At 32.0% G+C, this 16938-nt stretch overlaps 1 protein-coding gene across 1 annotated transcript in view; it reads right to left on the bottom strand.

The window, feature by feature from the left end:
• LOC124359025 (glutamate-gated chloride channel-like) overlaps positions 1-16938 on the bottom strand; it is a 32341-nt gene that overhangs the window by 6980 nt on the left and 8423 nt on the right. Inside the window, exons 5-6 of the mRNA XM_046811371.1 lie at positions 13046-13112; positions 10581-10734 (exon numbers count right to left, since the gene is read on the bottom strand). Coding sequence (XP_046667327.1) covers positions 10581-10734; positions 13046-13112 — 221 coding nt within the window. The remainder of the gene's footprint in view (positions 1-10580; positions 10735-13045; positions 13113-16938) is intronic.

Raw genomic sequence — 16938 nt, 5'->3', positions numbered from 1 at the left:
AATATGGATCCGAATGTTAGCATTAACCGGATAATAGTATATACAGCAAACACAGAAGCTCTGTGATGACGTGCCTACCACAAGTTTAAAATATATCAATATAATCATTAACATTCATTTTACATTTATTTACACTTTTTTGAGACCCCAAAATTGGGACACGAGTGGGGAAAGTTCAAAAAGAATGAGAATCAGGGTGAAAGTAAACATATGTATGAATGATATTCAGATGTACAGAATACAAATACCATACACTTTCATGAATTAGAAGAATATTTTGCTTACAATAAAACCTGTATTTATTGATTTATCTCCAGCTTTAGAATCTAGAACAACTGTACGATGGATATTGTTAGGATACTTTACTTCGCGCATCTCCCCAATGCCAGAGCCTTTGAGCAGAAAGGTAAGACTGTCCCACAGCTGACGCCTCTAAGGGCCAAACTACCGCACTAGTTTTGCATGAGATCCTGTACCCCATTGATTAGTGCAGCCACCGTATGTGTAGTCTTGTACAAAACACTTCTACGAGTGTTTTGAAGTAAATTAAACAATTCATTCTTGACCAGATTCCCTATTGGAATAAAGAAAGGATCTCCTAGTGTCAGCCTGTGGTTGCTCTTGAACAAACTGCTTTTTGAAGAAGAGAGAAGGTACACAATTATTTTCATGGGCTAAGCCTTAATCCTGTCACAGATTGGGCTCTCTATATGGCTAAGTTAACCCATGGCTTTAAGTGTCAGCGATATTAAAGCCCCTTCAATGCCCTATTAGTTATCCAAACGAATTCGGTAGCCACTGCCACATTATACAGGGTATCCCGTAACTCTCTAGACAAAGGTATACCACGTTTTTGCTCGTAAGAAATGAATATCTCAAAAGCTAATAAATTAAATTATACCAAGTTTGGCTCAAATGTTTATAAAGCCCCAATTGAGGCTCTCAGTGAATAGCCAACAACACAAAAACTGAATAAACGGCATCTCTCAATGTGGGCCATGTCTTGTCACAGTAAATCTGCTCTAAATCAGCTATTTATTATTCGATTTAAATAGTTTTGGTGTCATTCAATTTATGATAAAGTTTTCTAAAAACTGTTATTCTTGTAATTCTTGAGAAAAATGCTAGTTTTTTTAATATATTCAAAAGTTGTTATGGCCGTCGTTTAAAAAATACTAAAATAATGTCATTTTTCTATAGACCTGAGCAATAACTTAGTATACCTTTGTCCAGACGGTTACAGGACACCCTGTATATCAAACAAGTCAATTAAAATTAAATCCTATTTGATTAATACGTTTGGATATTGGTTTTTGAAAAATGGTTTGTAGTTCGTGGATTTTGGAACTTCACTGACGTTTTGTTTACTGAGAATTTTAGTAATGTATGACATATAACAGTTTGGGGACAAAGTAATCTGTGCCAGCAATCCAAGCACATGGTGAACTACAAAACAAAGAAAGTAAACTCCCAGAGCGCACAATGGCAGAAATGTGCTATTCATAAAGTACAAACACGTTTAGGCTTAATAAACGTGAGTGAAATTAGGAGATCGGTCTTCAAAACAACTCTAATATTAGAATCTGTTGTTTTTAAATATAACTTTGTATATTATGGTACCCTTCCCATTGCAATTTTCCTCATAATAGAATTTCATAAACATTCTTCTTTCGATATAGCGGCCGTTCGAATAATTCGAATATGCAAAAATACTCTTTATCAGCACTCAGGCGTAAAGCTGAAACTATTGCTAATGTTGACTTCAACAAATAACAATTATAGCAAATTTATATCATATTCAGTGTTTATATCAAGTAACTCTTTAAAAATAGGGGCCATATAAAGTTTTGATGTTTGTAGGCTAAAACAAAAAACAATACGAATAAAAAGTAACTATTATTTCCGTAATAGTTCTTAGCCAACAAAATGAGGTATATGAGCTGAAGTAATTTAAATTAATGATGATGAATAATATTGATTATTATGTTATCTGCTACGTTAACGGGACTTTTATGTCATGAGGTAACTTTTCGTAATAGTTATTATTGAAAGTATAACAGGATTTTAGACATTTGCAATCGTTAAGTGTTACAAAACATATAATAAAACGTTTCGAGTAAACTTGAAAAGGTACACCTCAATTCAACTAAGCATTCCAACCATCGGACCTATTACATAAATATAGGGATGAAAATCTAATGCGTAAAATCTTAAAGCAAGAAAGCCAGAAAAATAACTTCAAAAGCGTCTGAAATCTACTTGCTTATCACCACCGGGGAACAACATACTACTAACTATTATTGAATTTGAAACAATAATCTCAGAAATTTAATTGGCAGCGAATTCACTAAAATCCTTCAGAACATCCAAAATAGATGTAAAAATCATTCAAATTCACAAAAGAACAAGAAAAGATCTAAACTTGAAAATCTCAGACCAAAAACAATTCTCTCTCAACAATGAAAACGCGGATGCGAAAAATTCTGAAAATGTCAAAAATCTGTCATCTAGGGTACTGAGTACAATAGAAACTGCTGTTTTATTTAAAGGGTTAAACTTTTCCGGGGCCCATAAGTCCGTGAAAGTTCTGGATTTCCCAACTGGAATCGAGTCGGCTGTTTCGCAGCTACGTGAGGTACAGAGTGACCGATTTCGGTGCAAAATTCGTCCCACAAAACCCGATTGTGTACCGTATGACGATAACACATGGGGGTGGTGACTTCTGAGGTCGTAGTAATAAATACTAGAAATACAAAGTGTACTTATAAGTTCAGTTTAATTACGAAAACTTAAAAGCACCACTTTTAGATGGTAAAGGAAAAGTTATGTACTGCCACGTTGCTGCCAATTAGAATATAATAACTAAAAAGTATATCTTCTAGGTGGGCCTAAAATATCCAATGTTCTATTGAATTATGCGTACGACGTTTTACTTTACAAAACAATAATATTTCACTTCACTTCACAATAAGTAGACTCACAACCCTGTAGTCTAAGAACGGTTATTTCTAGAAGAGGAGTAGAAGTTGAGAAGTGGTAGCCATCTATTCAAACAACACGTGAGATACATCAGCTACGTAAACTCGCCTAAAACAAATTCGCGACGGTATTAGCCATTTAATGATACAAATTACTATTTATAACAACGTGCTCGTCGCCATAAGGACGACGCCACAACCTTTATCTATCTCCATCAAGCAAATAAAAGATCTTCAAGGGTAAGTTACTTTACTATTCACATCTTTACTTTACGTTACATTCATTTTATACGTTTGGCATCAAAGGGCTAATTTAATAATACGAAAAGATAAATTTTACTTACGGACAAAGCGCGCGAGGTCTGATCGGTTACGTAGTTGGGCTGCTACAAAGGGTTAGAAGAAAAAAAATTTTCATACGCGTGCCAATTATGTAGTTACTCCGCCCAATAATTTAGTTCCGGAACATTGGATGTAAAATAATATTATATTATACTGGCTGATTAGGTTGCGAAATTTACATTGTATGAAATTTAATTAACTAATTTACGGTACAGAATATCCCCCCTGTTTTGATTTCGCAACCTAGTTAGTCGCTTTAATTTAAACATATTCTAAATAACAAACTTAATTCAACCTTTTATTCATTACATAAATTCAAATTCAACCATAACAATACGATAGCGCGGGGTTTCAAAAGTTTCCTATGAAATCCGCTAGATCGCATGCCAATGCAGTTCTATGACTGCTCGCTTAGGGACCAAAAATAGAAAATCAATTTAGGCAAACTATTTTCATGCAGTGCACGTTGCAGCGTTTTAGAATTTGCGGGTCGTTGCAAGAATAAGGGCATTTAAGGCGATTAAATCGTAAACAAGTGTAGTGTAGTGTTTTGTTATATAGGCGCCACATTCATACTTCTTTTTTGCATTCATACCAGTGTTTTGTGTATAGTGTTGTGCCATTAAATACCCTGAGACTTGCGGACAAGTTACCAATATGGATCGAATATTTTGGAATGAAACGTCCCCTCACGAGAAGCTAAGTCTCACATTTCGTATTAATACTGCATCACTCTTAATATATATATATATATATATATATATATATATATATATATATATATATATATATATATTTACATACAACATCCTATACATCTTACATCTACATGGATTTTTAACACTTCAAATATATCTACAAAATTCAAAATTCAACATTTCGGCATACCTACAAAACACAGACAATTTTTCATATTTGGTTCCCTCATTACAAACAGTCAGGATCAACTTTGTCTCATTTCTTTACACTAAATCTATTTACAAATTCTTTTTCTATATTTTATTTCCATTGACACATTCGTTAAGAATTCACCAAACAGTTAACTTCCTGGATTTTATCTTATCTTTTAAATTTGGCAGCAAGTGGTTCCTTAAGCTAGGGATGCTACAAATTTTTTTTTTTTTTTATTTATACAGAACAGGTCTTAATTTAATTTTAAATCTACAATATGAACCTTTTTTACATTCAAAACATTTTCAGTGTGTTGTACAATACAAGTTACAGGGCTTAAAAAATATAAAATTCTATAAATTCCTACATATTTTGGTGCTAATTTTGCACAAAACTTTTCTACCTTATTGCTTAAATAGTGGGTTATAATCCATACTAAGGAATGCAACTTAAAGGGATGTTTTACATTTTGCTCTGAGTACTTTTGTCTATTACTGTTATGTGCTATACTCCTTTTTACATTCACCACAGCTCTCTTTAAATTGTTTACAACAGTTTCCTTGGACAAATTCTCACCAATTAGATCATTTAGCTTCCATAAATTAGATAAAGCATTATTACAGGAATGATTAAACATTAAATCAAAGGCAGCAAAACCTGTGCTTTCATTATGGGCGGTGTTTAAACTTAATTGTATATAGCCTAGGTCATTATCCCAATTACTATGACAGTTGTGATAGAAACTACGTAATAATGTAGATATGTTTCTAATATGCCTTTCTGATTGATTTCCATTAGCCCTGTAAGGCGCTAGTCTACGGTGTTCAATAAAATTCTTAAATAAGAACTTCTTAAAATACAGTGATGTAAAATATGCGGCATTGTCTGACACTATTATTTTAGGTACAGAAAAGTTGTTAAAAATTATGCGGTCTAATTTATTACATATTTCAGCACTCTTACATTCCCTCAAAGGGATTAGCCATAGAAATTTACTGGCGGCATCTACAACTACAAGTAAATATACATTGCTGTTTCTAGTTCTCACTAAGGGACCTAAAAGATCTATGAATAAACAATCCATATTGTTCCTAAATGGCACAGATATTAATTCGCCTTCATATTTTCTTTGGCACACTTTACTCATTTTACAAACATTACATGCTTTCACTTTTGCCTTTATAATTTCGTCTAAATCAGGTCTATAAAAATACTGATTAATTTTTCTTTGCGTTCTAGCAATGCCTAAATGACCTCCTATTAAAGAACTGTGGAAGAATTCATATACTAAATCAATTAACTGTACAGGCAAAAATATCTTACTCTTACTTTTTACATTCCTTTTGTACATCAGTAAATTGTTTTTTATAAAATAACATAAATTGTTACTATTGCTTTTTACAGATTGAATGATTCGCTGAGTTTCTTTATCTTGAAGTTGATATTTTTCTAAATCTTTAAACGCAAATGGCAAATCATTAATTAACAACCACAAATTATCCTTGTTATTGCACTTATTATTTATCTGCATTTTAGGCTTTACATTAGATGTTCGTTTACATGTTTGCCTTCGGGAGGAGTTTGAATGGCAGAAGGAAATCGATAATCTATTTTTATCCTGGTCTGGAATGTTCCGGCAGTCACTGGGGCTCGGATCAGCTGTTCCCGTCGACTCGCCCTCAAACATACGTGAAAGGGCGTCTGCCAGCGCATTATCGGTGGAACTTTTAAATTCCACCTCAAATGGCAAATTCAAAATCCTCTCGATCCACCGGGCAAGTCTTCCTACCTTCCTTTTGTGATTGAGGACATAGGATAAAGCTTGGTTATCAGTTATTAATTTAAAGGTTCTTACTTCTAAAAATTCGTGCCATTTTTCTATGCAAATTAGTGCACTCAAAGCTTCTTTTTCATAAACAGTATATTTTAATTCGACATCAGTAAATTTCCTAGAGTAATAGGCTATTGGCATTAATTCATTTTGGTCGTTTTCCTGAAACAAACAACCACCTGCGGCTATTCCACTAGCATCTGTCATTACTATAAATTGCTTTGAAAAATCGGCTAACTGGAGTACAGGAGGATTCATTATAGCTTCTTTTAACTTTACAAACGAATCTTGACATTCACTTGTCCAAACAAATTTAGCGTTTTTCCTTCTTAAACGATTTAAAGGATTACATAATTCGGCATAATTATTTATAAATTTTGAAAAGAAATTGGTCATACCTAAGAACTGTGAAATTTGTTTGGCGTTCTTAGGCGGCATAAATTCTCTTATACTCCTTGTTCGCTCGGGATCTATAGTTACTGTATTATTTTTTATTAAGTTCCCCAAAAAGGAGATTTCCTCAAAACAAAACTTTGCTTTCTCTAGGTTTGCCGTTAAGCCATGTTTGCTTAGTCTATTTACAATCTCTCTGACATGTACTAAATGCGAATCAAGGTCCTTACTGTACACTAAGATATCATCACAAAAATTTATCACATATTTAAATTTTATATTGTCTAGGACTTTGTCCAGATAGGCGGACAATACAGCACTACCAACATGTAAACCAAAGGGTACTCGTTTAAATTTATATTTACCAAATATAGTGCTAAATGAGGTAAGATCTTGACTATCAGGTGATAATGGACATTGCAAAAAACTTTTTCTTAAATCTATTATTGAAAAATATTTGGCTCCACTAAGATGTTGATAATAATTATTTAAATCACCAATGGGAAAATCAATTTTCTGTAACTTTTTATTTAATTCGGTATAATTGACTACAAGTCTGTCCGTTTTGGTTAAAAAGGCTGGACTGGAGTAGGCTGAAGTACTGGGTTCAATTATTCCTTGGTCCAACCAATCCTGTATTATTGTTTTCATCTTATTTACAGTAGGAGGGCTCATAAAATAAGGCCTAATATTTACAGGTGTGGGGTCATTTAGAACTAATCTCACTTCCAAATCTAGAGCCTGTCCTAATTTTGGATTAAAAACATTTGGAAAATCCCCTATAAGGTTTTGTATCTCAGCCTCAGCTCTAGTGCACCCTATTTTTACATCAATGCTGTTTACTTCATGTTCAAAAGGCTGTTGTCTGACAATAGTTATTTTCTCATTACAATTGAATTTAAAATAACATGAATCTCCATCAAGATCTAAAATTAATTTGCTATTAGATATAAATGGGTTTCCCAATACAGTACAATGTCCCATTTTAAATTATCCAATACAATAAATTTTACTTTCCAACAAAATTTAGAAATTTTTATCTTAGCATAACAGTAACCAAAACATTTTATTTCAGTGTTATTTGCAGCAAACATTGTATCATCTGACTTCATTAATTTAGAAACATTTTGATTCAACAATAGGCTATCATAAAATTCTTTACTAATTATATCTCTTGTAGCACCAGTATCTAATAAGCAGTTTGTTTTTACATTTTTACCCACTATAGCTTCAATTAAAGGCATATTGTTACACTGTCTAACATTTAGTCTTAAATTAGGTTTTCTATAGTTTAATTTACTCCAATTTTTAATTACCTTACCATAGACTCTCATAAAATAGTGTTTTTCTTTTCTTACTGTATTACTATTTATAAAATTATTATTCTTAAACTTATGAAACCGGGGAGGGATATTTTTAGGTGTTGTGTGTAATACCACTCCCCTATCGACTAGTTTTTTGGATTCCTAAAACAATTTTTTGCTAAGTGACCAGGCCTATTACAATTGAAACATAACTTTGGGTTTTTGACAGTAGGCCTACTTTTTCTAAGTTCAACATGTGGTGGATACATGTTGTTAACATATGTCTTACTTAAATTGTCCCTTAAGTTATCATTAAATGTTATATTGTTACTAGCTATACACAATTTTTCCAAATCTGTAAAACAAATGGGATTGTTTTCAAAAATTAACTTATTTCTATCTGTAGGCTTAATACCTCTTTTTATACAAGTTACCAAGTCCTGTTCACTTATGTTACACAATAAAACTTGACTGAGCTCTTTGATGTCATAGATGTATTCATACAGTGGCTCATCAAACCTTTGTGGCCTATAAACTAAATCTAGTCTCAGTCTTTCAATTAGGCCTACAGGGATAAAAGCACTAATTAATTCCCTGTGTAGATAGTTGACATTTGGCATGACAGACTTACACTGTATTATTTTGGCTAAAAGTGGACCTTTTGCATAACATGGTAACAATGCTAAAATTTCATTTTCTGATAGGCTAGTTTCACATTTTAGTTTTAACAAAGTTTTCAAAAAGTTTATTAGCTCAGGTATTACTAAACCATTTGTTACTGTAAAATTTTGTAAATAACATTCTACAGGGTTGTTTAACTTATTAAACATATTTAAACCAGACATAGGTTGACTAATACAATCATTGTTTGCATTATAAATAGGCATTATAGGCAAAGTGGGGGTACTGGCAGTAGGCTGTGATATTGTTGGTGGTTGTACAGAAATAGGGCCTATTTGTTCTTTCACTGCCTGTTCCATAGCCTCATCTTGTTCTAATGATTCATTTAAATTGGCTTCTAACACTTTAAGCTGTTCTAGGTTCACTGTAGGTAGCAAGTTTTTAGCTAACTGTTGTTCAACATTTACTAGCCTACACTTTAAAGCTGATAAAGTTTCACTATGTACAGAACTTAGTTCTAGCTGGTTGTCTAAAAATAAACGGTTTATTAAATGTTTACACTTTTCTTGGAATTTGGTGATTTCTAAAGGTGAACTAGCACTGTTCAATTCACTGCACCCATGTTCTAATAATATCACTTTTTCACTGAGAAGTTTTACTTCCTGATTGTGGTCTATTTTTAATAGGCTACTAGCAGTAGGTAAAATATTGTTTCTCAAACACTGTCTTAAGGACTTTCTGAGTTCATTTACTGTACTGTCACTATTTAATTTAATACCTCTAGATATCAGTTCAAATACCAACTCATCTTTAGACAAATATTCTATTTTAATGGCAGGCATTGTGGCGTTTTCACTCAGTTTCACCCAGTTGATGGCAGAGTAGGCACATCAATAGCAGAGTCGCGCAATAAAATTGTGTACCGTATGACGATAACACATGGGGGTGGTGACTTCTGAGGTCGTAGTAATAAATACTAGAAATACAAAGTGTACTTATAAGTTCAGTTTAATTACGAAAACTTAAAAGCACCACTTTTAGATGGTAAAGGAAAAGTTATGTACTGCCACGTTGCTGCCAATTAGAATATAATAACTAAAAAGTATATCTTCTAGTATATATCTAATATACTATATATATACTAGTATATATCTAAGTATATATCTAAAATATCCAATGTTCTATTGAATTATGCGTACGACGTTTTACTTTACAAAACAATAATATTTCACTTCACTTCACAATAAGTAGACTCACAACCCTGTAGTCTAAGAACGGTTATTTCTAGAAGAGGAGTAGAGTTGAGAAGTGGTAGCCATCTATTCAAACAACACGTGAGATACATCAGCTACGTAAACTCGCCTAAAACAAATTCGCGACGGTAAGCCATTTAATGATACAAATTACTATTTATAACAACGTGCTCGTCGCCATAAGGACGACGCCACAACCTTTATCTATCTCCATCAAGCAAATAAAAGATCTTCAAGGGTAAGTTACTTTACTATTCACATCTTTACTTTACGTTACATTCATTTTATACGTTTGGCATCAAAGGGCTAATTTAATAATACGAAAAGATAAATTTTACTTACGGACAAAGCGCGCGAGGTCTGATCGGTTACGTAGTTGGGCTGCTACAAAGGGTTAGAAGAAAAAAAAAGTTTTCATACGCGTGCCAATTAGGTAGTTACTCCGACCAATAATTTAGTTCCGGAACATTGGATGTAAAATAATATTATATTATACTGGCTGATTAGGTTGCGAAATTTACATTGTATGAAATTTAATTAACTAATTTACGGTACAAATGAGCGGTAACTTAGGGATGTATTGATCCTTGGGAAAGTACAGTAAAAATATCACCATCCGACAAAAGAAACTCTACTTTTTTACTATACACAGTAACATATAAAGAGAAAATTACTGAATCTTTGAGCGCTGGCAAATATACTCTCCTAAATAAAGATCTAACAAATGCATTTGACGCAAAATAGCAAAAACCCTTAAAAAGCCTACAGAATATTTTTCAGACATATTCAGATATAAATTAACTCGGCATCATTCCAAAGTTCTACACATGCATTGCCTTCCTAAAATATCTAAAGTTCTCTTGGAAATCGTGACACAATTTGTATGAGAAACTTATTCTTTTTTTCAAAATTTCAAAATATAGTAACTGTCCTCTGTTGGTAGATCTGCTGTATACACATTCCTTACCTGGTGCTGTATACCACTTTTCCTGAGGGGTAAATGCGATAAAACCTATTAGGCGTTACTATCTTGTGTTGGTGCCCATTCTTCTCGTTTGTGAAAAAAATATCTGGGACCCAAACTTTCGACGTGTCAGTCAAAGTCAAATACTTTATCCTTCCTAAAACATAAATACATGTATACATTGAAAATAATCAAACTTAACAATACAATTCCCATGTTCTCTTCATAAAATTATACGATTAATAATTATAAATATTACAACACACTCACCCATCGACATTATGAATATCTGACTAATATAAGCATTAGTAGTCGCTCCTTTTTCGTTTTTATATGAGCACTTTAAAAATGTTTGGAATAAAGGTTTTATAACTTTACTTCCTTAAATTATTTCTTTAAAATTAGAGACTACAATTTTACGTGCATGTGAGATATACATTTTTTTACTGAGCTGTTCTCTCAATTTTTGCTATAATAAAATAAAATAATAATCTAAAATATACTAGAGTGAAGAGCAAAAGATTCCATTTATATAGACTCCACTTATATTTTTAGTGGCTAAGGAGGTGAATTCATGCTCGGATGCTTCAGTTTTATAGAGTTTGCTTCATCATTGCTACAGAACATCATAATTTTAGAATTCTTGGATGGAAAGCTAGTAAAATCCATAAAAATTAACAATACTCGTATTAAAAATTGCTATTTATAAAATGATTTTTGTTGACGGTATTTTTTTTTTTTTCTACCAGAGAAGCAAATTGTAAATTTAGGAGACTTAAGAAAATGTTAACCTTCCAAAAAATAAATTCAACGGAAAAATTCAAAGTAATTTAAGGTAATAAAACGGAACTATAAGAAATGGTAAACCTAATATTTTTACGCATTACGAAACTAAACGTTTATTATGCAGGATTAAGGTCATTTTGTAGAAAGCGGATGGATAGAAACACATAAATGACATTATTCCAGCCTATCGAGTGATAGTCTTCGCTGACGCTCAGCCAATTATGTTATTTATTTTGAAAACTATGTAACAAATAGAGCTGTTCATAAAGTCAATTATGACATTTTGTTGTTTAAAACCCTACTAATGTCTTGATTATTGTTTAGCAAGTATACATTTATGTCCCAAAGCCATTAATTCAGGACCTCTTACGTTTTCAGTATGGCTAGCTAAGTATTGAACATCATAGTGTGGAATTTCAAATATTCATTTACAATTTCTCGTAAATTGTTGTTATATAATTTTATGGTATACGATTTAAAGGCTTCAACCTACCGGCCTTTGAAATTTAGACAACTGTTGATTCAAGTAATTCTGAAGATGAAGATAAAATTTGACCTTGTTATACTCCTAGGCAACTTAGTTTTTGGAATGGCAGCAACTAAAATTTGTACAACATTTTCATTTCAGTTGTTCTATAACAAAAATCAAAAAAATTTCCCTAACTTTAGATAACTACTTGTAAATACTAAATTTGAATAACCTTAGTAACATTTAATTTCAAAATACTACGATATGTATAAGGTTTCAAGATGGCAGCTGTTCACGTTTTCGAGGGTGAATACGTCTATATCGGCATTAGATCAAAGCAGTAATTTCTTGTTAAGTTTTCATTACAATTCCGTTCTTTCAAGGTGCTTTGTAATTTTGTAAGATATTAAAATCTGTCATCAAAGCTTTGAGAAGCAAACCACGCTAAACTACTAAAGTGATTTGATTAAATAACGACATTTAATGTATGATTTATAATAAACTGAATACAAACATGGCATCTATGTATCTTATGAACCATGTCATATAATTAAACCTTTCAGTATGGCGGATAAGTAAAATATTTTCCCGTTTATTCGATTTTTAGACTATTCATTTAAATTACTACAAATCAAGTTGTGAACTTTAAAAATAATACAATTTTACCAAAGATTTTAATCGACATAGAAAAATATTTTTTGAAAATTTTTGCACACTTTACATCTTTAGAAATTTCTTATAGCCTAATAATGATTACAATTCTGTACGGTTTGAACATTGAGAATTCAAATGTATATCGCATTTCATCCAGAACGAATGAGTTTTCATTCCATTAGTGTTTGAAAAAATAGGTTCAAAAACTATTTATACTTTTTCATGAGTGTAATTCAAAACTACGATTACATGTTAATTTATCTTCTTTTGAGAAGACCTGTCATTTCGATTTTCTAAACATCACAGAAATTAATTTACTATTGATCACTGATTTAAATTAACCCCCGTTTCTGTATATTTCCTTTCTTATCAGTTCTCATATTATGAGACTGCATTTGAATATATGAAATGTTTTAAACGTAACTGTAGCAAAGTTTTGAATTCCAAGCCATAATGTCAGGTATGAAAGCAAAGTACAACGGACGATAGTTACGACACTGCTGAGTTAATGATCTCTTAACAGTTATTTGCTGTTATAGTTGTTACATTTATTACTTACCGGTATCTTCGTATTTCAGTCTATCATCAGTCCATTCCAATTTTAATAAGAATTCTATGCTAAAGTCCTGAAAGAAAAAGCATTACTAGTAATTTAATGTATAGATTTTTCAAATAATATTAAAACATATTTTCTATTTTTAATAGTACAGCGCAACTTAAGACACCTTAAGATTCAGAAAAAAGTTTATTTTGTTTGAAACATTTTTATAAGCATCAGTATGAACAAGTAAAATTATAAGTTTATTACATTTTATTGTTTCTAAATTCCTTTTTTTCAGTGATAGATACTCGTAAATTATATATGCATGAAGAAATAATGTAGGAAAACTCTCAGCTATTTTTAATTTAAAAGATTTTTCTATAATAATATTAACTGGAACCAAGTAATTCCAATTATTATTTTTAACGCCCCTTTCCTATGTCATTAAAAAATGTTCAACTCTTGTACCAGAATTCTCAACTTGTGACTCAATGAAAAATATCCAATTACCTGAAAAAATAGTTTTACTGTCTCTATTAAAAATTGTTATTGTAGGAAAAAGTAGCTCAAAAGTACACAAACAATTCGCAAAAGTACTATTAGGGTTTTTTAGAGAGATTAAAAATATTTCTACATCTAACTGAAAAATATTTACTATATTTGTAATCGCTTTTTTTACTAATCATCTTTTGGAGCATTTTTGGGTAGCCTACTCCTTAGAAAACGGGAACGCACTAGACGCGTTAAACGCACTAACGCTAAGAGCATATTCGGACTCACGTTATACGTCCAAGCGACAAATTTAATCTCTAGATGGCTAGTTTTTGTAATTCTTATAGTTTTGAAATTGTCCTTGTAAAATATAAAAGATAATAACTTAAGTCACACGTAGTCTTAATGAACTATGGTTAAATAAAGTCAATTTTGAAATTTATCAGGCCAAATTCGCCCTCCACCAGCCTCGCCACAATATCATCTCATGGCTTTTCGGATAAACAAGTATGACAAACAAAATATAATGTCACTATGAATTTTAAATTATTATTAAACTTACAGAAACAAAGTTATTTTCAGCGTAGTAAAAAGGTTACCCAAGCCAAAGTTTAAATATGTTAAAGAGTGATTTTTAAAATCCTCAAGAAAGTTTATTGAACCCTTGGCCACATAGATAAACGTTAGCCATAATTTAAGCTGTGTTCAATTTTTATTTTTAGTAGCTCATTCGCGCACGATTTTAAACTAATTTTAAACTTTAAAAATGTAAAATTCCCCTAACTGTGTTGATAGTTCAGTTGAAATTTAAAGCCACATTAAATAAACAAATCGCTCAACACGATAAAAGGTTAATACGATCAAATCATCCAATCTATCCCGCTTTACGTACTGAACGTGTCCTAACCTTACGAATAACATGTCTTCACAAATCGCTCAACACGATAAAAGGTTAATACGATCAAATCATCCAATCTATCCCGCTTTACGTACTGAACGTGTCCTAACCTTACGAATAACATGTCTTCACAAATCACTCAACATGATAAAAGGTTAATACGATCAAATCATCCAATCTGTCCCTCTTTACGTAGTGAACGTGTCCTAACCTTACGAATAACATGTCTTCACAAATCGCTCAACACGATAAAAGGTTAATACGATCAAATCATCCAATCTATCCCGCTTTACGTACTGAACGTGTCCTAACCTTACGAATAACATGTCTTCACAAATCGCTCAACACGATAAAAGGTTAATACGATCAAATCATCCAATCTATCCCGCTTTACGTACTGAACGTGTCCTAACCTTACGAATAACATGTCTTCACAAATCGCTCAACACGATAAAAGGTTAATACGATCAAATCATCCAATCTATCCCGCTTTACGTACTGAACGTGTCCTAACCTTACGAATAACATGTCTTCACAAATCGTTCAACACGATAAAAGGTTAATACGATCAAATCATCCAATCTATCCCGCTTTACGTACTGAAAGTGTCCTAACCTTACGAATAACATGTCTTCACAAATCGTTCAACACGATAAAAGGTTAATACGATCAAATCATCCAATCTATCCCGCTTTACGTACTGAACGTGTCCTAACCTTACGAATAACATGTCTTCACAAATCGCTCAACACGATAAAAGGTTAATACGATCAAATCATCCAATATATCCAGCTTTACGTACTTGAACGTGTCCTAACCTTACGAATAACATGTCTTCACAAATCGCTCAACACGATAAAAGGTTAATACGATCAAATCATCCAATATATCCAGCTTTACGTACTTGAACGTGTCCTAACCTTACGAATAACATGTCTTCACAAATCGCTCAACACGATAAAAGGTTAATACGATCAAATCATCCAATCTATCCCGCTTTACGTACTGAACGTGTCCTAACCTTACGAATAACATGTCTTCACAAATCGCTCAACACGATAAAAGATTAATACGATCAAATCATGTAATCTATCCCGCTTTACGTACTGAACGTGTCCTAACCTTACGAATAACATGTCTTCACAAATCGCTCAACACGATAAAAGGTTAATACGATCAAATCATCCAATCTATCCCGCTTTACGTACTGAACGTGTCCTAACCTTACGAATAACATGTCTTCACAAATACATAAGAATAATAAAAATCATTTACACAACAGAGAGATTTATTAAATACAGAAATATACACAAATCACCACAAGAGTGGCGTAATATATAATAATAAAACGTAATTATAAGAGATGCAGTCACTCAAAATTTAATAATAGGTTACCTCTTAGACGTATAAAGCAACCAGTTCCACAGTTGCACAGACATCCATGCAATGTGTTCCATTATAAAAAGTAATATAACAGTGTAGTTACTTGAGATTTCGTAATCGGATTTCCCTGAGATGTGCAAAATAAGTCAGTTCGCAATGACATACACGTAATGTGTACCACTTACTTAATATAACAAATCCAGTTATAATTGAATACTCTTAAGATGTGCAAAGCAGTCAGTTTGCAGTGGTATTCACATAATTATGCTGCAGCATTAGTTACATATGCAAATTAAATTTCAATTACTAAACGTACTTAGTTATAGTAAACAACATATAAAGACATATGTTAAAATTTAAACAGTTTTGTCAAAACATAGGTAAAATTGATGAAACAATGTCTCAAGAATTGGTCCGAGAATGTAAGAATGGTACAGTAAGACTGCGGAGTTGACTATGATAACGGTATACAATAGGGGTTGCTCAGTTAACAATTAATTTCTCAAACCTTGTGATTGGATAGTCGGAGGCCAATCAAGGGCGTCGGTGAAAAGTTAGTTTTGGCTAGGGAAGGAGTCGGTATAACAAACTCCAATATGAGCATTTTGAAGTTTTTTCAGTGTTTAACGGATTTAATTTTGGTGTGTTTTCCACTTCTTATTCTTCTACAAATCTACACAAGATTTTGTGTAAGTAGCAATTTTACTATCGATTTGCGATTTTTGCATGGGAGATTTTTTATTAATTAATGTTATCATTCTTTTACAGGGATTATTTTGATGCAAAGGGGGAATTAAGAAGATTTGGTGATCACTAATTAATTAATTAAAGTAAGTTTTCAAAAGAGTGCATGTTATTGTAAGTATTGTTTAGTTAAAGGTTTTTAATATATCATTTTAAAGGTTACTTGCAATAGAAATTTAATATACAACATTCATAAAACTTTAATACATCAAGATATGAAATTTATAGTAAATATTTTTGGGGTGGAATATGTGCGACGGAGAAATGTTAGTGAGTTTTTAGTTCAGTTTTTTAGCCTAGCTTATAATAAATAAAAGTACAATTATAAACTATAATCTTATTTGAATGTTAAAGGAGAGTTAAACTTTATTTAGATTTTAATTTTGAATCAACA

The sequence above is a fragment of the Homalodisca vitripennis genome, chromosome 4, assembly GCF_021130785.1.
Source record: "Homalodisca vitripennis isolate AUS2020 chromosome 4, UT_GWSS_2.1, whole genome shotgun sequence".
Taxonomy (NCBI): domain Eukaryota; kingdom Metazoa; phylum Arthropoda; class Insecta; order Hemiptera; family Cicadellidae; genus Homalodisca; species Homalodisca vitripennis.
The sequence above is the reverse complement of the archived record's forward strand: the minus strand, read 5'-3'. Positions and strand labels throughout refer to the sequence as shown.